Source organism: Sphaerodactylus townsendi, linkage group LG05 (genome assembly GCF_021028975.2).
Source record: "Sphaerodactylus townsendi isolate TG3544 linkage group LG05, MPM_Stown_v2.3, whole genome shotgun sequence".
Lineage (NCBI taxonomy): Eukaryota > Metazoa > Chordata > Lepidosauria > Squamata > Sphaerodactylidae > Sphaerodactylus > Sphaerodactylus townsendi.
The window spans coordinates 39,577,071-39,601,455 of record NC_059429.1 but is presented as its reverse complement, the minus strand read 5'-3'; the positions used below and the strand labels follow the sequence as shown (position 1 = coordinate 39,601,455).

Here is a 24,385-nt window from a genome sequence, read left to right as displayed (position 1 = left end):
GCTTTAGTTACAGAAAAGCACACTTATTTTAGAAAAGCACCAAGTCAATGCAGAGAAACATAATAAAATATTGTAAGTGCAAGTTTTAGTGGCTTAAAACAGTATGAAAAAGGAAAAGGATGGATTGATATGTACACATATATAGTTCACAGTGTTTTAAGCCATATATTTAATCATATAAAGTATATTAGAGGTAATTTATAAAAGGTCAGTAAGATGCTGTTAGTTAAACAAAGAATTGTAATTTTATTAGTAGAGAGGCCTTGCTTAGGAGAAGGGGGAGATTTTTGCACTTTTCAGTGAAGTCTGGTTAACACAAAAGAAGCAAAAAAACGAAACTCAGAGCAGCCTGACACTGGCCTTGAGTTGAAAGAGAACAGGGCCCCACCAAGGAGATAAGGAATTAGCAGAAGCTTACAAATACAGATAACAGTAAAATAGAAACTTAGTTGTTATAAAAACCTTTGCGTAAGATGTTTTTAACTTAAGTTGCACCAAATATGGGATGAAAAGGTGTGGTAAAAGGTGGGATGAAATGACCAGGTCTGTACGTCTTCTTGACTCAAACCAATAGTCAGAAGACAAGGAGGGATGTTTGTAAGAGGGTATAAATTATGTTACACAAGCAACAGCCCCTTTGAACCTCCTCCCTGTTGCTGACAGAGGAGAGTTCCCTCTTCTGCGCAGAATTGAACAATAAAACTCTTAACACTGAAGAAGCTTATGGATGGTTATTTGTGAGTAACCGGACAGAGCTTTTGCTCTGAGAACAGGGCCCTGCCCTGTCCCTAACAATGGCACACGCCATTTCATTATGTGGGGGGCATCCATCACCCCCCCACACACACACACGATGAAACGGCGTGCGCCCAGGAACATGGGATACCCCATGTTCCCATTAGCGGTACACCACTGCTGTCTTCTCACATGAAGTTGCCTTAAACTGAATCAGCCTGTTCAGCCATTAAAATCAACAGTGTCTACTCAAACTGGCAGCAGCTCTGTGGGATTTCAGGTGGAGGTCTCTCACATTACCTACTAGCTAGTATGGTGTGGCAGTCAAGAGCAGTAGACTCTAATCGGGAGAACTGGGACTGATTCCCCACTCCTCCTCATGAGCAGTGAACTCTTATCAGGTGAACTGGATTTGTTTCTCTGCTTCTACACCTGAAGACTGCTGGGCATACTGGGCTCTCTGAACTTCCTTAGCCCCACCTATGTCAAAAGATGTCTGTTGTGGGGAAAGGAAGCGAAGGAGTTTGAGATTTCTTATAGGAGAGAAAGGGGGGTAGAATTCCAAACTCTTCTTCTCTTCTTTTTTTTCCCTGTTACCTGGTCCTTAACTAGAGATGCCAGGAAATGAACTTGGGGCCTTCTGGATGTCAAGCATATGGTCCACCACTGAGCTCCTACATTTACAGTTGTGGCATCCTCTTTGTGTAAGTCTCTTCCCACAACTGTTTGCCTTGCACCCTTCAGTCTGAGCTTCAAGCACTGGATTAATATGTTTTTATGTTCTTTTTAAAAGGTAAGTTAATTGTTTCCTTCCTTCCCTTGTTTTTTGCTGTTGTTGTACTCTTATGGTGCAGCACAGTTTTAACAGCTGATTGTGTTGGGTGCTGTGTGGTTTCCGGGCTGTATGGCAGTGTTCTAGCAGCATTCTCTCCTGACGTTTTGCCTGCATCTGTGGCTGGCATCTTCAGAGGATCATCTGAAGATGCCAGCCACAGACAAGCAGCATCAGGAAGAATGCTGCTAATCTGACCATGCTCGAAAATACAGCACTCTTCGGCTGTGAAGGCCTTCGACAATACAGCTGATTGTGTTGTTTTACTGATGGCATTTCATAGGCTAAGATATGGGGTAAATAAAGTCCGAGGTGGAGCAGACTACATGAGCCTTGCTTAAGTAGAGTGCCACCACTGAAAAGACTTGGCCCAGTATTGGCAGTCAATTCCAATCCCAGAAAGCACCTGTAATGGAACAGGACCCTACTACATGGGAAGGCTTATACAGGAGGGGATTGGAGGGAAGGCAGTTTGGTATATTCTGATCTTGTCAGATCTGACAAGCTGAGCATTGTCAATACTTGGAACTGCCTAGGAAAATACTGTAGAGGAGAACCATGGCAAACTCCTCTGCTTTTCACCTACCTGAAAAGTCCCTTTTGTGGGGTCACCATAAGTTGGCAGCACTTTACACACATACATATAGGAGGGGGAAGCAATCACTACTTTAAATGGAAGCTGTGTGGCATAGATTTGCACTGTGTTGGTGATTTGCATTTTGAGGCTCTGCTTGGATTAGATTTAATGACTGAAACAACATTCCCATTTCAGCTCTTCAAACCATAAATGAGCAAATCTCATTTGTGGTCAGCCCTGTTGGTAATAATTGTCTTGAAGGATAATGTGATTAAATACCTCATGGTCAATGTGAAGCTCTTTAGTATTGATGCAAGCCAAATGTGATGCATGATCAGAATGAAATTTAAGCCTCTATGTTGAGCTCTGTTTTTATCATTCTCTCCATTCCCACTGCAGCCCACTGGGATGCTGCCAAGGTTTTGTTAACCATTATTAGAGACCAATAGATGGTGATGAACATAAGCTTGCAACAGCAGATTCCAAGTACTAGAGGGCATTATTTGCATAGAATACACACAAAAGGGGGATTTGCTCTTCCAAATATGGTTTAGAAACACATTAGATTTGATTTAGAAATCAGTATTTTGTATTTTGCATAATATGTTATATAATTTCCCCTTTCCCACACTCATGTTTGATATTTTCTTTATTATAGTCATTAATATATTATGGCTTGTCATCTTAGACAATTTAATGTTTGCAAGGATCAGCTCCTTAGGAAAAGGAACATTATGATCATATTTCATTTTTCAATTAGGAAATGTTCTGATCTTGACTGGTATTCACTGTGTGAGTACCCCAAGAAATAAAGAACAAGTGATGAGGCAGTAGCCATTGCTTTGGACCTGCTAGTGTTTATAATGGAGGATACAACCTTTGGAGTTTTCTCTGAGTTTCCCTGAAAAAGGGGGGGGGGGATCATATTTTCATGTCTTATCTTGTCACTGATAGCGGAGCCAGGAGAGAATCCCGCTCCTGGAATATGTCTGAACTAAAAACGATTGGAAAATTTATTCTGTCTTGTATTTGTTTAGGTAGAAACTGATTTGTATTAGGTAGAAATAGGATTTGTAAGTTTCCCTGTATTTGTGCTTGTATGGAACCTCCTTGGCCCAGGGCAGAGAGCCATCTCTGCCCCACCCGGACTTATCCCATTCACGTGTAAAGTCTCCTGTTGCACGCGGACAAAGGGAAACCTCAGCCGAAGCGCCTTGCCCTGCCCTAATCTCGTCAGCAGAGCAGATCAGGGACTCCGTCATAAGCTCTTTGCTTCCTGACCCGGACACCTGAGAAAACGCTTTGTGTGTCCCCGTCAGTGGACCGTCATGCTATCACGCCCTGCTCTGGCCTTGAAACTTGAAGGGATGCCTATGGGACACTGATTGGTTCCTGCATGTTACCGAATGATTGGTTGTTTTGAATTTTTGTTAATGAATGGTGGTGGGCTGTCTTTGATTCTCGGGCTCGGCGGAGAAAGTGTACTGGAGTGTTGTAAGGCTGCTAGGCGGCAGTCATTTTGTGCAGAAGGGAGGTGCTGACACTTAGGTCAGCATCTCAATAAATCACTTTTATTTATCCAAGCCTTGTCGGGTCTTGCTTGGGTTCCTGGGCGCTGCCGAGCGCGGAATACCTCTGGAACGGAAAGTGTTATCCTGAGCAGCGCGGTAACAGTTGGGGGCTCGTCCGGGATTTTCTGAACCTACGGGAGAACCGGTATTGCTCTCGAGGAACAGACCCGACTGGCGGAGTGCAGTTCCGGAGAACGGCGCTGGTTGCAGTGGTTCGGAGATCGGAGGTCTTGTTTGGTCGGAGGTTGTGGACGCCCTCTGCAGGACAGGTGAGACGGACCTGCGAAGGGAAAAGGGGACGGGAGATCCCAGAGAGAGAGAGAGAGAGAGAGAGTTCCGTGGTAGCCATAAAGAAGGAACGGAGGGCCTCGGCATTAAGGGGTTAGTCCGGGAAGGACAAGAAAGAACCCAGGCCAGGTTTAAACCCAGCGTGTCCTTAGGCCCAGGAATTTGGCAAACGGGTTTTTGGTCCGGGAAGGACGGGAACAGAAGCCCAGGTCAGAGATTAGCGAGCAGAGTTGGTTAGAAAATGGGAGCCTGTGGGTCTAAGGATGGAAGCCCCGAGTCTCTCCCGGAATCCACCCAGTTGGCTTGCGTCCTGTATAACTGGGATAAGCTCAGCCGCAAGCCCCCGGTGTCTAAGAGAAAGTTGGAGTCGTGGTGCAGGGGCGAATGGACCAATTACAATTTGTCCGCCGGCTCCTGGGCAGTAACGGGCTCGTTTAGCTGGCCAGTCCTCCAGTCCTAAGGAGTACTGGGTTAAAGAAACAGGCTAAGGCACTGGAGAGGACCTTTATGGAGGTTTACAGAAACCCCAAGAGTTATGCCTGTGTTCAGGGAACCAAGATTATGTTAGTGGTGGAGCCAGGCGTCCACCGGGAGTCAGTAGTTTTAGGGGCCGCCCACATGGATATCCTGCCCCCTCCCCAGATGATCTATTAGATTTCCCAGTAGCGCAAGCATGGCCTCAACCCCCACCGAGTGTGGCTATAAACGGAAGCCCTCCAGCATTTGGACAGCAGGCCGCCGTTCCCTCAAATGCGGCTGATAGCGCGCCTCCGCGGGTGGTGCCCTCCGCCCCTCCTCGGATGGGGGATGGCCCCTCCTCTTTTGGCTCCACAGCTCACACGACTCAACCTTCCCCCGGAGGGGAGTCTGGCCCCTCATCCCCAATTCGGAATTCAGGCTCCTCCGGGACTTCCTCCCACGGGACCCCCAGCACACCGCATTTGGCTCAGATGCTGGACGACGTGGCCTCCCAAGTTCAAAATTTGCAGTCTGCCCTCAGGAGGTCCCCAGGTCTGGCTCCAGCCTGGTCTTCCCCACGGTCGGCTGCCTCCCCCTCCACCGAGACGGTCGATACCCCGTCTTTCCCATCCACCCCGTCTGCGAGCTCAGATAGTGGTAGCCGCTACCCGGCTAGGGAGCATGCCCCTCCCGACCGTCTCCAGGTGGGGGTTAAATCAAAGGTGCAGGCGGCATCAGCGGGTTTGTTTCCCATCCGTACTCAGATGGGAATGACCCCAACCGGCGAGCCCCGCTCCCTTTACGTCCATGTCCCCTTTACTGCCTCGGACCTGTATAATTGGAAGGAGAGGTCGCTCCCGTACACCGCTGATCCCTTAGCAATGACCCAACTGGTAGAATCCATTTTTGCGACTCACTTGCCCACTTTTGCGGATATTCAACAACTGCTACGACTCCTTTTGACCGGGGAGGAGAGGGTTTTGGTTATGCAGGCAGCCAGAATCGAAGCCACCCAATATGTAGATGACCATCAGGAAAGAGCGCACCCCGCCACATTGGCTGAGGTGTTCCCCGAGTTAGACCCAGGGTGGGATGTGAACAGAGAGGCAGACCGGGATAAATTGGGGAACTATCGGCGCTTTATAATTTCGGGTCTCCGAAATGGCCCACGCCGCCATGATCTGTCCAAACTCCACCAGCTAGCTCAGAATAAGGATGAGTCACCACGCCTTTATGGAACGATTCGTTCCGAGTGTCGTAAATGGACACGGGTGGATCCCGCTGACCCAGTCTATCGCCCCCTCATCAATAGCGTGTTCATCGGAGGGAGTGCCCTGGATATTAGAAAGAAGCTGAATCGGATCCCGGATAATACCCTTAAGGATCCGGCTGATCTCCTGAAGACGGCCAATACTGTATATTTTGAGCGGGAAGAGATGGCACAGGATGCGAAGGAGAAGGCGAAGGAGACCCGCCACCGCCAGCTGGTGGGGGCCTTACAGGCGGCTGTGAGCACTAACCGAGACCCTGGTTTTGAATCGTCTTATGGGAATGTCCCAAGGACTCCCCCGTGTGCTCCAGCGACCCCGGGCTTAGAGCAGATTCAGAATTCATTGCAGGAAGTAATGGGAGCCTTACGGGCCACAGCGGGTGGGAACCGGGATTTTGGCGGAAGCTCGGGTTACCAGGGGCTCTCCCGCAGCCCACCACCGGCTTCACGCAATGCCCCTTTGGATAGGGACCAGTGTAGCTATTGCCGCCAACACGGCCACTGGCGCCGAGAGTGTGCTGCCAGGTTGGCATTGGAGGGTTGTCAACCCCAACCACGTGGCAACAGTTGCCGGCAACCCCCAGTCTCCTTACTTCGAACCCCCGTCGCAATCTCCCCCAAACCTCCGCTAGGACAGCCCGGGTCCCTTTTCCAGGCACGGGAACCCCCGTTTTGGAGTGGGTGCCCGGACCTGGAGACCGGAGCAGCAGGCAGGCTCTGGGATCTTTGGGCTCAAACGAACTGCCGGCTCTTCCCCTTTTCAGGTTGAGAGTGCTCTCGCACGCCTCGAGCGTTCCCCTACGAAAGACCAGCAACGGGCAGCTCAAGCAGAGTCTTGCCGCCTCACACAAATCTTTACCCAGCCCGGCGCTGGGGGTGATCGCCAGCCCGTCCCTGAAGTCCCTGTTCCGGCTCCTGGAGCCTCTGAGGTGGTCGTTGGGATTTTTCAGCCCTCACCAGTCGCGGAGGCCGCTCCGGTTTCCGACGCACCTCTCTCCCACCCGAGGTGTTCCCCGCTGTCCCTGGAATTAGCCCCCGTGTTTGACGCCCCTCCGCAAGCTGCCCGGCCCTCCTCCCGTGCCTCTGAACATGTGCAGGAATTCCTTCCTGAGCCTGTTTCTCCCCCTGTTCCCGCGGATGATTCATCCGCCCTGGTAGACCTGGCCGCAGACTCGATGCCTGTGTCGGAGTTGGTGCTAGACACCTCTGCGGCCCATTGGCCGGAGGGCGATTGCCTTGTGGCACCCCTGATGACCTCGTTTCCCCTATCTCCCTCCGACCCGATTTTTCCTGTCTTGGTGGGGGGCCTCTCTATTCCCATGTTGGTTGATACGGGGGCCTCCTACTCTGTTCTGAACTCTACCGTCCCGTTCCCACGCACGGGGGAGGAGGTGCGTGTCATGGGTGCTAGTGGCGAGCTGCGGCTTGTTCCCCGCCTCGCTCCAACCCCCGTCTCTATCGGCCCGGTGGAGGTCGAGCATTCCTTCCTTAACATGGAGGATTGCCCGGTCTCGCTCTTGGGCCACGACTTGCTCTCGAAATTGAACGCCTCCCTTTCATTCTCCCGCTCTGGCTGCTCGTTGATTTTTGGACCTGGATCGGAGGGGACGTCGACCCTCGTTGCCCCTGCTCTGATAGCCCCTATCACGGAATCAGTCCTTCGGACTTCAGACCCGGCTCCCAGTCCCGATGTGCCCCCTGCTCGCGTCTGTCCGAGTGCCTACTCAGCGCGGCACAGACTGCGTTCCTTGACTCAAACGGTGCGCGGGAGCTTGCGGCCTGACCTCGCTCGCCCTTTGAGTTCGGGAATGATATTACATCCCTCCCCTTCTTGCGCCCCGCTCCGTCCGCTGCAAGGGGCGATAGTCGCCCGCTGTGTGCTTACTGCGTGTAGGACGGTGGCGGCTGTGTGTGTGTGGGATCCCCGGCCCATTTTGACCGCAGCCCTGTCCCTCCCGCTGCCTTGGGCTGGCCCGGTCTCCCCTGTTACCACCGGTCCCCTCTCTGCCTTCACATCTGGGGCCGCCAAGCCTCCCTGCTCTGCCCTGTGCTCCCGAGCCCTGTTTTCGTGTGAGCTGCGGACAGCTGAGGGGGTGGTTTTTAGTGTGGGAAATGCGGCCCCTGTTGCCCCGGTCCCCGCTGCCCTCGTTCTGGAAACGCACTCGAGCCCTGTTTTCCTGCCGGCCCGGCGACGGGTTTCCTTTTTCGCCCTCGCAGTTTGGGTCGGGTTGCCGCCCTCCCTGGTCTGGCGCGTGCGGGTGGGTGGCCTGGCTCTCCACTTCCTTTGTGCCTCCCTCGTGCCCCTTCGTCTCTCTACCTTTTTGGGGCCCCCTGGCTTTTTGGAATTTTTGCACGTCTTGGTTCGGTGGGTCTGGGCTCTTGTGTTGGTTCTGAGACATTGCCTCCAAAGGGGGGGTGAGAGAATCCAGACCACGCTTAAAATGGATGCAATGTCTCAGATCCAACCAGTCGGTTTTCAACCAGCTAGTTTTTTCCTTTTTCGGCCTTTTAGAGACGCTGCAGCCTCAGAGCACATGCAGAATTTGAATTTCAGTTCTGAGGCTCCAGCCGATTCCTTAGACAAGGGACTGGTGGCTGTGAGTCCCCCGCTGGGAGGCGACTTTAAGGCTGACTCGTGCTCGGACTCATCAAACCCCGGCACCTCAGCTCTTTGCCATAGAGTGAAGCCTCCCTTCCCAAGCGCAGTTGGGCGCAACAGATCGGAACAAAGCTTTGCATGTCCACAAAGCGCTAGGAATATTGCCACACCTACTGCCAGAAGCCGTCTAAGGGGAAGGAGGGACTGGTTTCAGGGTGCCACTAGGACGAAAGGGGGGACGGGGCTCACGTATATGTTGCTTCTCTTGCTGGGGTACATGTTTTTGCTCGCGACGTTTTGGAAAGACCACGCCAGCATTAGACCCATTTTGCCACACGGGCGCCCAGGGCTCCTCGTTCTATTTCCGGTTACTCTGTTCTGGCGTACTTTTGCAAGCCCTATTCTCAGACTGGCCCCTTTCCCACCAGGACAGCACCGTTCATGGAAGGGAGGGGGGGCGCGCTGGTGGTTTGGGTTGGCCCGTTTTCTGTTAAAACTCACCCTTTTCGTGAGTTGTTCCCTGGGCATCATTCTTTCCTTTCACAACAAAAGGCGGGAGGACCTTAGCGGGGTCACTCCCTAAAAACTATGTACAGATGGCCTATTTACATATCAACATTTTTACAGTTAAAAGAACCAGTCCTACTGTGCAATATGCTGCGCGAGGGCAGCATGCAGGACAATGACGGTTCCCAAGAAGTCTGCATATGTCTAGCTTGGGAACTCCGAGTCTCTGCCTCCTCCTGCGAGCATATTCACAGACACGGTGGACACCATTAAAGCCACAATTGGAAACCGGTTACGACATCGCCATTGGACACCCTCATGGCCCATGCCACCCTCCCGGCGGGAAACGGTCTGGGATCAGAGAAACCCTGGGTTGAATTCATCTTTTCGCCTGTAATTGGCTATGCATACCCATGATTCCTACAACCCAGCCCTTGGTCGGTAGGCAGGTCCAGACATTGTGGAGCCTGCTTACGCTACGCTATTGACGCTGCTCGCCTACGCTAGGCTCGCTCTTTTGCCCTAAGGATTTCTGCCCCGTCTTGACTCCTCCTCCTCTTCTCGGCTTGCTTGCCGGCTTACCCTTATACCGTATGTTTCTCACCGAATGTTTAAGTGTTTTTCCTATGCAAGGGTTGTTTAGCAAGTAACATGGGAGGTCTCCAGGCACTTTACACCCCTCATAAAATTATGGACTTTTTGGCGGCCTGGCATACTGGGGCTCGGTCTAAAGTTTTGACAGCAACAGATCTGGACAAGCCGCGTTTTGCGTTCATGCCCCGCTGCGCTGGGATGTCTCCGAGAAGATCGCGACCTGGGATAGATGCCGCTTGCCTCTGGTGATGAGGAGCCTGGCGAAAGATGCCATTGACCTATTTCGTTGCCAAGATGTGAAGAGCGGTGCCATGCCAGTTGACAGCCACCCCGGCGTCAGAAGTATCGAAGGGGGGTGCAGCCTCCACTGACGTTTCCGTGTACGGTGACCCCGTACCCCCGCGTTGCCCCGGAGATGCCAAGGATTCTACAGAGCGCAAACCGGATTCCCTGGACTGGAGCGTGTGTGGGTGTGCGTTTGGGTTCCGATGCCGAACTGTGATCACCAACCGTCTCTTGCGCGAGGCCCGGCTGTGTTCCGAAACGGACCCTCGTTTCTACTGGTCCTCACATCAAGACTTCCATCCTAGACCCGACGTTTCTGCCTTTCGTGTTGTTTCAACTCAGCCCTTCAGGTCTCTCCGGTTGCCGGGAATACCTCCATGCGCCTCCGCCTGCCGATTCGGAACGTTTCAGAAAGTGCCTGGACTACCCCTTTGTCCCTTCTTTATTTGGGTTTACGTGTATGATCTCCCTGGTTTATAGGTGTACTGTGATGCTCTGTTTTGTATGTGTATGATGTGTTCTTAGAAGGTCCCGATACTCCCCGCTGTCTGCGCAGGACCTCTTATGCTCCTCGCGTCTCTGGATTACCCGGTGCTTCCAGGGCCCCCTCCCCGAATTCTCCGGTTGTGCAATTGTCTGGGCATCCATGATGGCCACGAGCTGGCCATGGCATGAAAGCCCAGAAAGGGGGAATGATAGCGAGCCAGGAGAGAATCCCGGGCCTCTGGAATAATATGTCTGAACCAAAAAACGATTGGAAAATTTATTCTGTCTTGTATTTGTTTAGGTAGAAACTGATTTGTATTAGGTAGAAATAGGATTTGTAAGTTTCCCTGTATTTGTGCTTGTATGGAACCTCCTTGGCCCAGGGCAGAGAGCCATCTCTGCCTCCACCCTCGACTTATCCCATTCCACGTAAAGTCTCCTGATGCACGCTGGACAAAGGGGAAACCTCAGCCGGCGCCTTGTCTCTGCCTAATCTCGGCCAGCAGTGGCAGATATGGGACTCACTGCCATCGCCTTCTTGCTTCCTGACCGACACCTGAGAAAACCTTTGTGTGTCCCCCCCCGCCAGTGGACCCACATCGCCTCGGCCCTGCTCTGGCGCGAAACTTGAGAAGGGGATGCCTATCGGACACTGATTGGTTCCTGCATGTTGCAAATGAATGATTGGTTGTTTTGAATTTTGTTAATGAATGGTGGTGGGCTGTCTTTGATTCTCCCGGGCTCCCGACGGGAGAAAGTGTACTTAAGGTGTTGTAAGGCTGCTAGGCGGCGCAGTGTTTTGTGCAGAAGGGAGGTGCTGACACTTAGGTCAGCATCTCAATAAATCACTTTTATTTATCCAAGCCTTGTCGGGTCTTGCTTGGGTTCCTGGGCGCTGCCGAGAGCGGGATACCTCTGGAACGGAAAGTGTTATCCTGAGCAGCGCGGTAACATCACTACATGTTGTTTTTAATGGAGGCTGAGATTGTAGGAAAGTGAAACCAAGAGCAATTGTGAAGAGCTCCAAGAAGATCTCCACAAATTTGGTGAGAGGGTAACAATGTCGTAGATCAATGTAAGTTAGTTATGGTGATGCAAATTAGAACAAAAAAATCCCAACTTTAAGTATATGTTAATGGGATCTGAACTTGTTGAGACTGAGAGGAATACAGACCTTGGGGTTGTAGTGAACAACTCAATGAAAAGGTCAACCCAAATAAACTGCAAACTAGGGATTCTTAGGAAAGGGATTGAAAATAAAACTCCCAATAGTATAATGTCCTTGTATAGACATATGGTCTGGCATCATTTGGAAGACTGTGTGCAATTCTGGTCACTGTATCTCAAAATGGATGTTGCAGAGCAGGGAAAAGTACAGATGAAGGCAGTCAAGATGATTAAGGAGTTGGAAAACCTTCCCGATGAGGAAAGACTGAAGAATCTAGGAGTTTTCAGTTTAGAAAACGGACAAGTATGGGAGGACATGATAGAGGTTTATAAAATTGTGCAGGGGGTATAGAGAGTGGACAGAGATGATTTTCCCTCTCCCGAAATATCTAAGGACATCCAATGAAGTTGATGAGAAGTAGACTTAGACAAAATGAAATTCCAAAATATTTACACAGCAAGTGATTAAAATGTAGAACTTGGGGTCAGAGGTTACAGTGTTGATCACAAGCCAGATGGATTTAAAGGTGGGGGTGGGGGGAGTTAGACAGATTAATGGAACTACAAGCCTCATGTTGAAAGGAAACCTCCATATTCAGAGAAAGTAAATATCTAAATATTCCAGGAGGCAGCATCAGGACAAGGAATCAGTGTCTGTGCCCTGATGTAGCTCTTTGCATTTGGTTTTCCATATGTGGTTCTACTCACCACTGGGCACAGACACAGTTATCTTCGATGGTCCTAATTAATAACAAAGAGAAATACTTAGGCCTTGTAAAAAAATAATATCTGGATGTTTAGTGCCTCAGTCAGACATTTTGTAATTTCAACAAAAATAGTACATGTGTATTGCAGATATTTAAACCACTGTGGAAGGCCTCATGGCCAAAATACATTCAGCTTTGTTTGGTTTACATGCATTTTCTGTGATTTGTGATATCCTTTGTCATAGGAATGATGCTTGTAACTGTGACATCCCCTTGTATACAAGTACAATTTTACTAAAAATACAACATACCATGGGAAGACACATATATATGTAACCAAAGATGGTTGTTATGTGATGCACAGTTTCTAATATTTGTAATTTGATTTAAGATTTTGACTTAATTTTAGCTTCGTAAATTTGACATTGATAACTCTAGCGCCCCCCCCTTCCCCCCCCCCAACCCTTTGAGTTACCAAGACACACCAGGCAATATGCTCTATCGATGGACATTTTGAGCTAATGGGCACCTTTCATTTTTAACTATTATATGAATACAAAGACTTCCTGGGGATTTCCAGGGTCTAAACTGCTTGGGCCCTCAGAGCTTCTCTCTAGTCAGTTACTTGCACATGAATGCACTGTAATATGTTACCAAGTGATGCACACCCTGACAATTCACACACTGCAGCTGGGTGAACTACATTTTGAACTGGAGACAGCCTGTTGTTGGGACAACTCTATTTTTTCTACTATATCGTTCATTAAAGGACCCAGCACTTACTGAGGAGAGGACCACGAGAAATGAAAGAGGCAGTGCAGCTTTCAAGCTCTATCGCCATGACATCATTTATGTCATTTCATGTTTGTTTTCCTTTCATGACTCATGATTACACTCAGATTGTGAGACAGCACAGGGAGGGGAGAAGGCATGCTAGAAGTTTGTTCCAAGCCCAGAAAAGGTGGCGTTTAACCTTCCCACGGTCAGGGATTGATCGTTGTTATGAAAACGGAGTTCTTGTTTTTCCAAACATGTTCAATCTCATCCATGGAATGGATACTAGAATAAAATCACACGAGTTGCTGGTTTATTTATTCTGTACCTGACGGCTCAAGCACTGGAGAGCCGGCAGAGGGCGTTGTTCAAAAACAGCGGAGCTCTCAAGACATCGGACAAAGCCGGTTCGCAGCGCCGCTTCGGAGAGCCGCGCATGCGCCATAACCGCAAGACCTCGTTCTACGCGATAAGATTCGGAGGCGGCGATTGGGCGAGAGGTTTGTTTGCTGTCGCGGCACCAAAGTCCCAGCAGCGCGGCCGGGAGGAAAGCGGGGGCGGGAGGGAGGGAAGGCGGGTGATCTCCTCACTCTCTCTCCTTGTCCCTCCGACGACCTTCCTTTGCCGCCCCCTCCAGCACCCCTTTCTCCCCCCCCCCCGTCCTTGCATTGGACCTTCGCCTATTGTCCCCCGCGCCATGTGACCCCGCGCGGTGACAAAGCACTTTTGTTTTTTGCTTAGTCATTGCCGCCTTCTAGGACGAGAGTCCAGCGAGCTGCCTGCCGCCAGCCTTTCCAGCCCCGCCGCTTCGCCTCGCGCCTTCTCCGAGGAGCTGCTGCTGCTGCTGCTGAGCGCCGGGCGCCTGCATGGGGACCGAGAGCGGCAGCGCCGGCGTCCTGATGGGACAAGCGGGGATCCTCAACTTGCAAACCGGCAACCTGCTCAACTGGGGCCGCCTGCGGAAGAAATGCCCGGCGACCCCCAGCGAAGAGGTAAGGGGGTCGTGCGTCCATTCATTACTGTCGCCCATCGACGCAGAGAGGGGGAAAGACATTTAACCACATTTTGCTGTGTGTTGGTTTCCAGACGTGAGCCCAAAAGGGAAAGCCAAGTGCGGCTAGAGACATCTCTGCTTTCTCTGTTATCAGCATCATAAAACAGGGTTTAGTGTGACCAGGTGACAAATGTCGCCCTCATCGTAATGACTGGGATGAGACTTGGTGGCAGTTACTTGTCTGTTCTGTAGCAAGTTCATGCTCTCGTGGCAAGTTTTTCCCGACTTGTTTGTGGAAGTTATCATACATTGGCTTTTTTTCTTTAAAAAATTCATGTAGTGAATCTAAATGACAGTAATGTCCTAAAAATAAGATGGAAACTCCAAAATATTGTAATGAAACGTTGGATACAGCTGTGAAGGATAGGAATTTTAGACATCACTTGCAAGATAATTTCCCACTAGATTGTATTGTAAGAGAATGATGTGTCTTTCAATTACAATTTTGCAGACAAAAGAGACTCTAGTTCACAATGAATCCTGTTTATTTTAGCTCCAGCAGGCTAACATGGCTAGCCCTCTGGAAATTATTACCACTTTGGGGAGGTTCAGATGAAGGCTGAAACCTGAGATCTGTTATAGTTTGACTACTTCAATGAATTTTTTTTTCTATTGTTATATGATAGTTCCCTCATGGGAAGAAAGTTGGCATTTTATTACAGTTTGTCATCAGTTAATGCCTTTCATTCTTTCTTAACAGTTTTTCAAATGCAACCATGAAGTAAGGTTACTAAATAGAAATCGTTATAAAATCTGTAGACATCACCTTTTTTAAAATAGATAGCACAGTAGTGTTTCTTTCCAATGTTTCTTCCGGCATAAATTTGAAAGTAAACCACAAAAGAGAATTCATAGTAAAGGAGATAGCAAAGTTACAAGATAATTGTAAGATAATTTGTTTTCACTTTGACTTCTACTGCTATATTTTCTCCCTTATCATTTAAGGACAGCTGTCAAAATTAAGTTTGCACTGCTCAACTTTCTCAATTATGATTTCATAATCAGCAAGCTAAGCTACCAATGCTGAAAGTTTTTCAACCAGACATGCCTTAGAGGTGTTCCTGAAAGCGATTAGGCAGAAATGAAAAGCTATAAAGGTTTATGCCGGGAATCTGCCTTGTGGTTGCCCCCAAAGTTGTAAGCTAAATATGCTTCTAGTTTAGCATTGAAATGTGAGCGCCTAGAACTGTGCCACAGCATGCATGTACAAAGTTTACTTGCCTCACCCTTCTTGTAATTGCTGTGTGGAATCTTGTTCTGAGTGCAGTATGAACTTGTATTATATCTCCAGGCCTGAAGGGCAGGCTGTGAATTAAGGCACTGTGCTTTGTATTAGCCTTCTCTTGAAAATGGCACAGTAAAAATGGCCATTTCATTCAAATAGTTTTCTCATGGCTAGTGAAATGTCTTTAAAGATTGCTCAAGTGCACCAGGCAAGGAAATAATTTCTTCTTTGTATGTCATAAAGCAACATAATATATAGTTCTCTGTAACAGCTGTGACTAAGATAGTGTAAAGTAGTTATCTACATCTTAGATATGAGAATTTTGCCAGCTTTACATTTAAGGTGTCACACAGAACAGTCTTTCCTAAAACTGTTCACAAGGATGTATGTAACTACTTTTTGCCAGGTGTGCACGTTCCACGTTGAGAGAAAAAAATAAAATTGCCACATCTACCATTTGTAATATAGAGTGTGTATCATTCTTTTTTATTCCACCATATGTCTGCCAATCATATAAACGTAGAAAATTATGTCTACAACAACTAGCGGAATCAAGCATAAATTAGGAAAAAACCTACTACACCAATGCTACTGACCTAAAAAAATAGTTTCAAACTTTACTACAGTGTTTGAAAATAATATAAGTGAATAAGTGTACACTAACAAAAATGAACAAAACCATATTCACAGGCAAATCCATCAGTAAATTTGTCAGCGTGATGGCACACCACACCCAAGGGTGGATTCACCCCCCCCCCCCCCCGCTTCCCTAAGTTTTAAGTTTTAAGAAGACTGTTTGGAGTGGAATAGATCTGCACAAGGAGCTATGAGGAGGATGGGGCCAGCAGTAAAACCTTTTGAGCAGAATACCCCAGAAGTCTTGGGATCTTTGCGCAAATAGTCCAAGGTTTTTTATTCTTTCCCTGGAAGAGAAGAACTGTAATGACAGCAGGTCATAAAAGAGACCCAGTTTGGGAATATGTTGATGAAGTTGCTCTATCTATGCATAAGGCAGACCCGTGTGCCAAATATAAACACTGCAACAAAGAAATGTAAGACCTGGTGACCCTAATGGAAGTGGAGATAATTCACCTCACAATAATTTCATAATTATTTATCCATGTATCTCTAATAGCATCACCAAATCAGTATTTTTATATAACTGCAAAAGGCATTTGAAAAGTTATTATTCTAGAAATGAAACGTAAATATTGAGATTATACCAGCAAGAAAGAGTCTTTGTATAGAAAATCATGATTTAAATCTAGTCTTACTGACTAGTGATTTAAATCATCATGATTTTAATCAAATCCACCCTGATACCTTTACAACTGACTTTTTAGAAAATGGCTTCTTATCGTTTTTACAGTCATTTGGTTGTTGTTGCATATATACCTTGCAACAAATGCATAATTCACAAAATATCTATAACCAAGGGTTTATGAGAACAAGCTATAAAATAATATTTTAATGTTTTTTACAAAAGCATATAAACACGCTAATGTGATAAAAAAGAAGAGAAGTCCCATTTTCTTGATCCACGCGTCTCCTTCTCCCCTGATACTGGTGCTTGCTTGAATAGAAGACAGTGAGCATAGCATGTTTCCAGAATTTCTAGAGATTATATGTGAAATGTACATAATGACTTGGATCCTGCCTAAAACTTCCACAAATGAAAGGATTTTCATCCTCACAGCATGGCTTCTCCACCTACTGTTGCAGCCCAGAATCTGCCATCCCAGTAAGTGTCCTGCAGAATGCTTCCGTCCCCCCAGAAATAACTGAGGGGGCAGTCAGAGGTCTGTCATTACAGGTGGGAATCATAAAAAATCACCCCCTCCGTCGTGGAACTTTTACATAAGATCCAAGCTGTGATCTTGCTCACAACATAATAGCATTTATGTAACTTTATATTCTTGTGTACACATTCCACCCCAATCTTGTCATGAGTGCATGAGACCTTAAGGATAAGCTTAACATTGTTAATGAGTATAAAGCATAAGTACTTGTTAACAAAGCCTGGGTATAGTGTTTCCCTGGAGGGACCTATCCCATAATTTTTCTGACATGTATAAAACATGTTCATCCAGCCACCTGTGCTGCACTTATCAGAGGCACAAGTTCCTGCTTTCAGATCCTTTTTGTAGCCATGTAACCAAGTACCTTGTTTCTAATGCAGCAGTATTCAAGCTGCAATTTATTGAACTCGGGTTCTCTGTAAGTTTATTGTGAATTTCTTAATGAGAAGGGCAGGAATGATAGGTAGATGGGTTTCTCTGAGATCCATCTTGCCCATGGCTACTAGTTTTCATTTCTCCTGTATAGCTGTGAGGTGGGTGGTATAGGACGTGTTCTAGGACACATGAACTTAAGCAGAGTGATAAGTGCAAACTAGCCTAGTCAACACCCAGTGTGATACGATGGTATGCTATAGAGTGTGTCCCAGGATCCTCTGCAAAGTTGAGGGGCATTCTTCAGTGACAAAAGTTTTGAAAACCATTGAAACCTTACCTTAAAGATTTTTAAGCAGTTAAATGAAAAAACTATAATATGCAGTCTTTTCTATATTTTATACTAAACAGGCTGTAACATTGTTCCTCTCTACCACTGTATGGAAATCCTTTGAATTAGGATAAACTTGGAGCTTGATAAACCTCTGTATCAGTTGATGAAATGTAAATAAATTTGCATATTATCAGAAACTCGATTAAGCTATACTCTTTTCATTCGTTCATTCATTCATTTATTTGATTTATACCCTACCCTTCCTCATAGGGCTCAGGTTTTAAAAGTGATGAAATGTAATAAGCAGATGCCACCACTGATTTCTAAAATAAAAAATCAGTTTCATTGCTTTCATACTTATTCCCTATTCAGAATAACAAAGCCTTAAAAATGAACAAATGGATCATCATGTGTTTAAGATTTACCCTCTCCAGTATTTATTGTTATGCAGTGTTACAGTATTGTCTTATAGTTGATTGAACTAACATTTAAAATGCAAAACATTACTAAGGATGAATTTGTAGCATTTGAAAGTTGCTTCAAGATGAAATATGCATGCCCAGCTGCAAGATCAGGTGACGGATTTCACTTCGCTGCCTTTGAGGTCTGAGGCCAAAGGTGCTTTGTATTTACAGGGGAAAAAATTTAATCTCACCTGAAGATCAGGTTGCCCCCAGTTCCAATTACAGTGATGATGCTGAGCTGGAAGTTGAGACATTTGACACTTTTCTATTTTCAGTAAAAAGGGATCCACCCAGAGGCAAGTAACTTACTACTTCCAAGTGAATGCCTATCAAGAATTTTCACATAGTTTGACAGGGAAGTGATCAGAATAGAGACAGACAGCGGTCTGCTAGTGGTCCGTATTCAGTGGCCTTCCTTGCAGTTGCTGGAATTCATCCACAATGTGTTGGATTGTGTTGACCTTATTCTATCTCAACAAGCTTGATAGTTACCTTCTTAATTATTTAATTCATCTCAATTATGTTGTAATTGTTAAGAGATGCTGGGTGTTGTACACTTGTTTTAAAGTTTTAAACATAATGATGGGCCACTTAACATTTAGTGTGATCCACTGTGAACTTTTTTTAAAAAAACGAGTGGAATCCGTCCATCCCTGGTTTGGCAAGTGAAGCACAGAAGTATACGTCAGAAGCACAGCAGCCACAAGAAGCAGTTTTCTGAATTAGCCAACATGAGCTATACTGAGGAAAGTTAAGATCTGACAGGAGGAGATTATTTGAACGAAGAAATAGTTAAGTTTTATACAAATAAATAGTTAAGTTTTGAAGGTGTAAAGTCAGGAGTTAGATTTTGTGGGTTAGTCTAAGACGTGTGAAATAAATATCTGAGGGGATGTCGGAGCTTTCAGTAAGTCTTGCTCTGAGCGTTCTGGGGCACTTGCAGTGTTCTGCTGGATCTAGTGTGTGACTTAGTTGCAACAGGAAGTTGTGTTGGTATGTTATAAGCCTGAGTGAAAGGGTGAATTCCTGAGCAAAGTATTGTGTAAAACCTAATCCAACTCCTGGATGGATGTTAATATTTACCTCCTTTTTTTCCTGAGATAACCTTTGTTCTTGTTCACTTTTTGAAAAATAACCATCTTGTACCTGCCAGTTTCATCTCAATTATCAACCCAAGATTTATACCCAAGCCAAGACCTTATTCTCTTTTTTCTTTTTGATTGATTGATTGATTGATTAATTGATTAATATAGGTGGGGTATAAATTTAAAGAGTATACTCCACCTTTATCCAATATTTCTAGGTGACTACAACATTAAAATATCTCCATACATAAAATCACCTTCTTTTTTACCTCTAGGAATCCTGGGGAAGTGGAGTAGATGGGAAATGTTATTGTGATAAGAGGGAAAAGTTCTGGGGGGGGGGGGGTAGCCTCCCGGAAATCAGTCACAGCTAGATTAAATGGTCAAAAGCCTTCAAGGACCAGAGACCAAATAATATATGTCTATTTTTCTGGTGCTTTGTAGAATCTTCCTGAGGGTTTTCTTGAGTGAAGTGGGAAGATACAGGCTGCTGTTTGAAATTATGCATCTATCAAAAATGTATTGCATAACAGAAACCAAAGTGGTGCTAAGAATTAAAATGTATCTTTACAGTTGCGGGATTGCATTAAGAAAACCTTAAATGAATGGAGTTCAAAGATCAGCCCTGATCTAGTGCAAGTAAGTTATCCTATTCCATCTCCTTCTATATTAGAACCCACTCTGGCAAATCTTTATGAAATGAGTTATTGGAATGGTGGGTAGGTTTCTTGGAGCTTAACCTATTTGTGTTTCTCAGAACAGGATAACTTCAGCATAACTTCTCTGTGGAAGGATCAGTCAGTGATACTTGACGGGACAAGTCCAAACTGTTGTGGCAAAACACTGAAAAAGTTTGCTGCATACTAATAGTCTGCAATGATGATGCAATGTCAGCTTATATCTGTATTTCTTGAGGCTTTGTCTCTAACTGTCTCCATGGAAACTGTCAAAGGAAGAAGTGCAAGATGCAGACAGATTTGGGGACCACTTGAGCTTATTGAGAACATGTGGGCAGTTGCTGGGCTTACAACTGAAGCGCACTGTCAAAAAGGCGTATTTTGTAGGAACTTGTTTCTTGCAATGAAAGCTTTATGGTTATCAATATTTGAGTAATCACAGTAGTCTAAAATGCATTGCCACAACTGCAAAATTACAATGAGTTCATATAAACTGCTCCCTGGAAATGCAAAATCTCACAAATGGTATCCACTGGCTTTATTTGGACATTACTGAAAATATTTGGACCTACCTGATTGTTCCCCAAGCTGTTCAAGTCTAGCAGGGCTTGGAGATCATTGAAGGGGAATAGATCCTGCGTGGGGGGCTGAGCTTGGACAGTGACGTACACTGGATCTATCTTTTCCTCCCTCCTCTACTGGCTTCCACGCCCAGATGGGCTTGGGAAACTGCAGGGGAGGGAGAAAAAGCCTCAGGTGTATTTGGCTTTTTGAATACACTGCGGGTTTTGTTGGTAAAAGAAAAACTTGAAAAAAAGCCAATATGGCTTTGTTCGGGTTTTTCTGAGACACAGGTTTACCAAATCACCAATCCTATTCTGCATGCAAATGTTCACTGTGCCTTCGCCTAGAGATCTCCAAGACTGAAGCAAGCAAGATATTCTGCCTTCAAACACGACATCTTTCAGGCAGCAACACATACAACATTACATGTTTTTAGATAGAGCCCAGCTTGATACCTGAATGTGATAGCACTTCTGAATAACATTTGAAAGCGTGTTGTGAATCCCATATTTTCATTGCTTTGTAAAGTTATTGATGTAGCTGCACAAAATGGTTGGAATGTGTTGGAGCCATGAGAAGAAGGAGGGTAGTCCTTTATCTGGTTCCTAGGTAGTCCATTATCTGCCATGGCTATGTATAGTAGACTCAGATCAGATGTCTTCAGCAAAAGAACTGGCCTTGTTTATTCAAACTGATATATGGAACACAGTCATTCTCATAATGTTTTCTTTAAATAAAAATATAGAATATTTAAAGTATCTGTTTCAGATGTTATGGCTTTATAGGCAAGCCAACTTTAAAAAAGCAGGCAAGGACGCCAGAAAATCAGATGTCTGTTCATCTTGGCCTTCAACTCTTGTTCCTTTCCTTGCTCAATGCCTCCTGTGCCTCCTTGTAGGGATGATGAGCAATGACTGGGTGCCTGAGAAGGGTGCCTGAACAACCTAGCTGGAGGAAACTTTGTTCACTTCTCCCACTGGAGGTAGAGGATGCAACACCACTGCACAAGGGAGGATCTAGTTTCAAATAGTATTTGATTTTCTCATGGCTAGTGAAAGTACCTGTAGCCACCCAATCCTTAAAAAAAGTGTCTTTTGACTTGCATTTTCCCAAGCAGTTCTTTGGATTACATTGTGCTTTAAATTATCATTTTGTATCAGTTTAGCTACAAGCATTAATTAATGTCTGCATTTTGCTTAGTTGAATAAATTGCTCCACCGGCTAGTTAACTATTTCAGGTTTGATACTGCTGTTTTTAAATAATTGAAAACGCAAACTCTGAAACTAAAGACTGCTTTTATCTCTCTGCATCCCTCTCTTTAACCAATGGCTTGTTAAAGTTGATTATTTGCTACCATCAGTCAGCTTCCTTTTACTGTCATTTGTTTCCAGGAGATGCCAAAATCCTTGAATGTACTCTGGCTCAAGCAATAGAAAGATCAACCCTGAAGAAAGGGATGAGTTGAAAGTTTCAGGTAAATTTGGTTGTGCCCTTAGCACAGCAGATGTGAGGGAGCAGTCCCTGACCTAAATGTAAAACATCTTTCATGTGGAAAGGCTCTATTCTCTGAGGCCTTATGAAAAAAATGTTTAACAGCTGTGACAAAATCAAGTAAATGAACATTTTCAGCATAGCACAACTTGTGCGAATAACCAAAAGGTACAAGTTGTTACAAATCACGTTGCCTGGTTGGATTCGCTTTTATAGCTTAAAAATCCTGCCTACAAAAAAAAAATAGTTCACTGACTCGAAACCAATTTGTGGGTATTGTTTTTCTTGCTCTTTGGTGCAGCTGGATTTTCCAGTGGCAGCATTGAACTTTTCTCTTTTGCATCTCCATCCCACCTCCTCATTTCACAAAATACTGCTCCAAGGGAATAGGAGTCTAAGGAATGATGTAAGGGATGTGTCAAAGCCCTCTTGCCCCACAAGAAGGCTCTGAGTAAAGATCAAGAGCAAAACACGCAATATTGGGGAGTGAATCATCATTACCCATGGTAACAAGCCACCAATAGCTCTCTGTTCGCACCCTCAGCTGAGACACCAAGGGACTAAATCTACAGCCTTATTGGGTATTAGTCAAAAATCAGAATACATTGGAAGTTGCATTCCAAAAAGCAGTTACTTCAGTTGCTATAATCAAAATAAACCAAGGCACTGGGTTCAGATTGAAACTCCAAAACCCCGAAGAACACCACAGGAATATAATTAGTAGATTTATTTTTTTTAAATGTGCAAAAGTATACAAATATCAAAGCAGCACAAAGCAAGGAAGAAAATAATAAAACTGAATAACTTTCTTAGAATACTTATTCCGGCTTTAGTCCTCTGACCCAGATGTTACCAGGTCAGACTACTAAGTTATAAAGTCCATATAGATGTCCAAAGTTCAGAATCCCAGAAGCAGATGTTCCAGTCGCACAAGTTCTAACTTACAGTCAAAAGGATGACTTATAAAATCTTTACAACAATCGTGCATGAAAAATTAAGAAAATGACAGATTTAAACCATGAAGATCAAGCGGAATTTGTCCCAGGGAGATATGGGAAAGATAATACTAGAAATCAGCTTTTGACAACGTATCTTGATTATTTCTTTTGAAAGTCATACAAAATATGAATTGCAAAACATAATTTTTAAATCAGACGCACAGTATTTCTATAAAGCAGCCAATAAGAATTTTAATAAATTGATCTTAATGGAAAAAATTGAAATAGCAAAAGGAACACATTGATGTCCGATATCAGCTAAATTGACTTGGATTTCTCTGCAGTTTCTTGCTGAAGGTACAGCTAATAATATTCTACACACTTCCTGAACAACAGGTTATTGAACTATCCTAAGTGTTTTAGCTGAGCTGATAAGATTATCAGCTTCGGGATTCACCATCAATGAGTCTCCCTGTTGCACAATATCTGATGGCTATCATCAGAAACATAGGCTAATTAGGACAATACCCATGCTACTTACCATCGGGCTTAACAGCAAATGTTTTCATTTCAGATAAAAATGGAATTGCTGTTCAACAAAAGGACTTGAGCCAGTACATTTTGTTGAGCTGAATTCCTTTGAAATATTTTAGTATTCGTAGAATTACTTGTTTTGATTTCATCTTAATGGGGCAGTTGCCTAGAGATGCGTTTATAGTAGTTCTGTAGCAAGAAGGCACCTTGGTTCAGTCTTTGAAAACAAGCACATCACATGTTCCGTTGTAGGCTTTTTAAAATGTAATTGAAAGCAGTGATGTTGTGTGTGTGTTTTTTAAGTCAACCCATAAATTTATTTTATTGGCCTTACCAATACAAATATTGCTTTGCTCCTCTTGCATTTGTAAAAAGAAAAACCAGTTTGATTCAGGAAAGAGAAGATTGATACATCCCCAGATGTTCTGTCTGCATGGTGACTTTTCCATCATATGGTGACTGTACATGTCACAGAGTAGCTGGAAAGCTCATTCCAAATTCACTGTAAACAGAATTTCTCTCACACAATTTTTTTGGGGAAAAAAAAAAAAAATTTCCCGGTTAGATTTCTCTGGCTGTGAACAGAATATTAACTTCTCTGTGGACTGGTTCTTATATGCCTTTTTTATACTTTCCCTTTTAAAAGCTTTGTTCTGCCGTGCAGTACCAACGATAATTTCTTTTACTTTTTACCAGTGAACAGGAGATGAGTAAGAGCACCTAAGAGAACCTGGATTAAGGGATTGCTACTTTGTTGGTTTTTCTTCTTCCTTTATTATATGTGCATTACATAAAATTGTTTTTTAGTAAGAAAGTGGAATTTTATTTTCCACATAAACTGGGTCCAACAGTGTGTGTCTGTCTGTCTTGTTTTATGCTATGTGTAGAAGTTAAGTAACCTTTTGTGAATTACTTTTTTAGGCCACCTTCAGACTTAAGCAATGGATGATATTTACCTGCAACAGCCTGGATCCAGTGCACACCATAGTTGGAAAA

General features: G+C 45.1%; 1 protein-coding gene across 1 annotated transcript; it reads left to right on the top strand.

The window, feature by feature from the left end:
- Positions 1 to 13,236: 13,236 nt before the first annotated feature.
- Positions 13,237 to 21,875, top strand: GCLM (glutamate-cysteine ligase modifier subunit). The gene is made up of 4 exons (XM_048498187.1): positions 13,237 to 13,351; positions 13,593 to 13,843; positions 19,758 to 19,823; positions 21,818 to 21,875. Exons 2-4 carry the CDS (start codon positions 13,718 to 13,720, stop codon positions 21,857 to 21,859), a joined length of 234 nt encoding a protein of 77 aa, XP_048354144.1. The 5' UTR covers positions 13,237 to 13,351; positions 13,593 to 13,717; the 3' UTR covers positions 21,860 to 21,875.
- The last annotated feature ends 2,510 nt before the right edge of the window (positions 21,876 to 24,385 follow it).

Excerpts from the sequence above, each read along its gene's own strand:
- GCLM (XM_048498187.1), top strand. The coding sequence starts at position 13,718 with ATGGGGACCGAGAGCGGCAGCGCCGGCGTCCTGATGGGACAAGCGGGG. Across the intron at positions 13,844-19,757 it reads CGGCGACCCCCAGCGAAGAG|TTGCGGGATTGCATTAAGAA; the intron begins GTAAGGGGGTCG and ends GTATCTTTACAG. Across the intron at positions 19,824-21,817 it reads TCAGCCCTGATCTAGTGCAA|GAGATGCCAAAATCCTTGAA; the intron begins GTAAGTTATCCT and ends ATTTGTTTCCAG.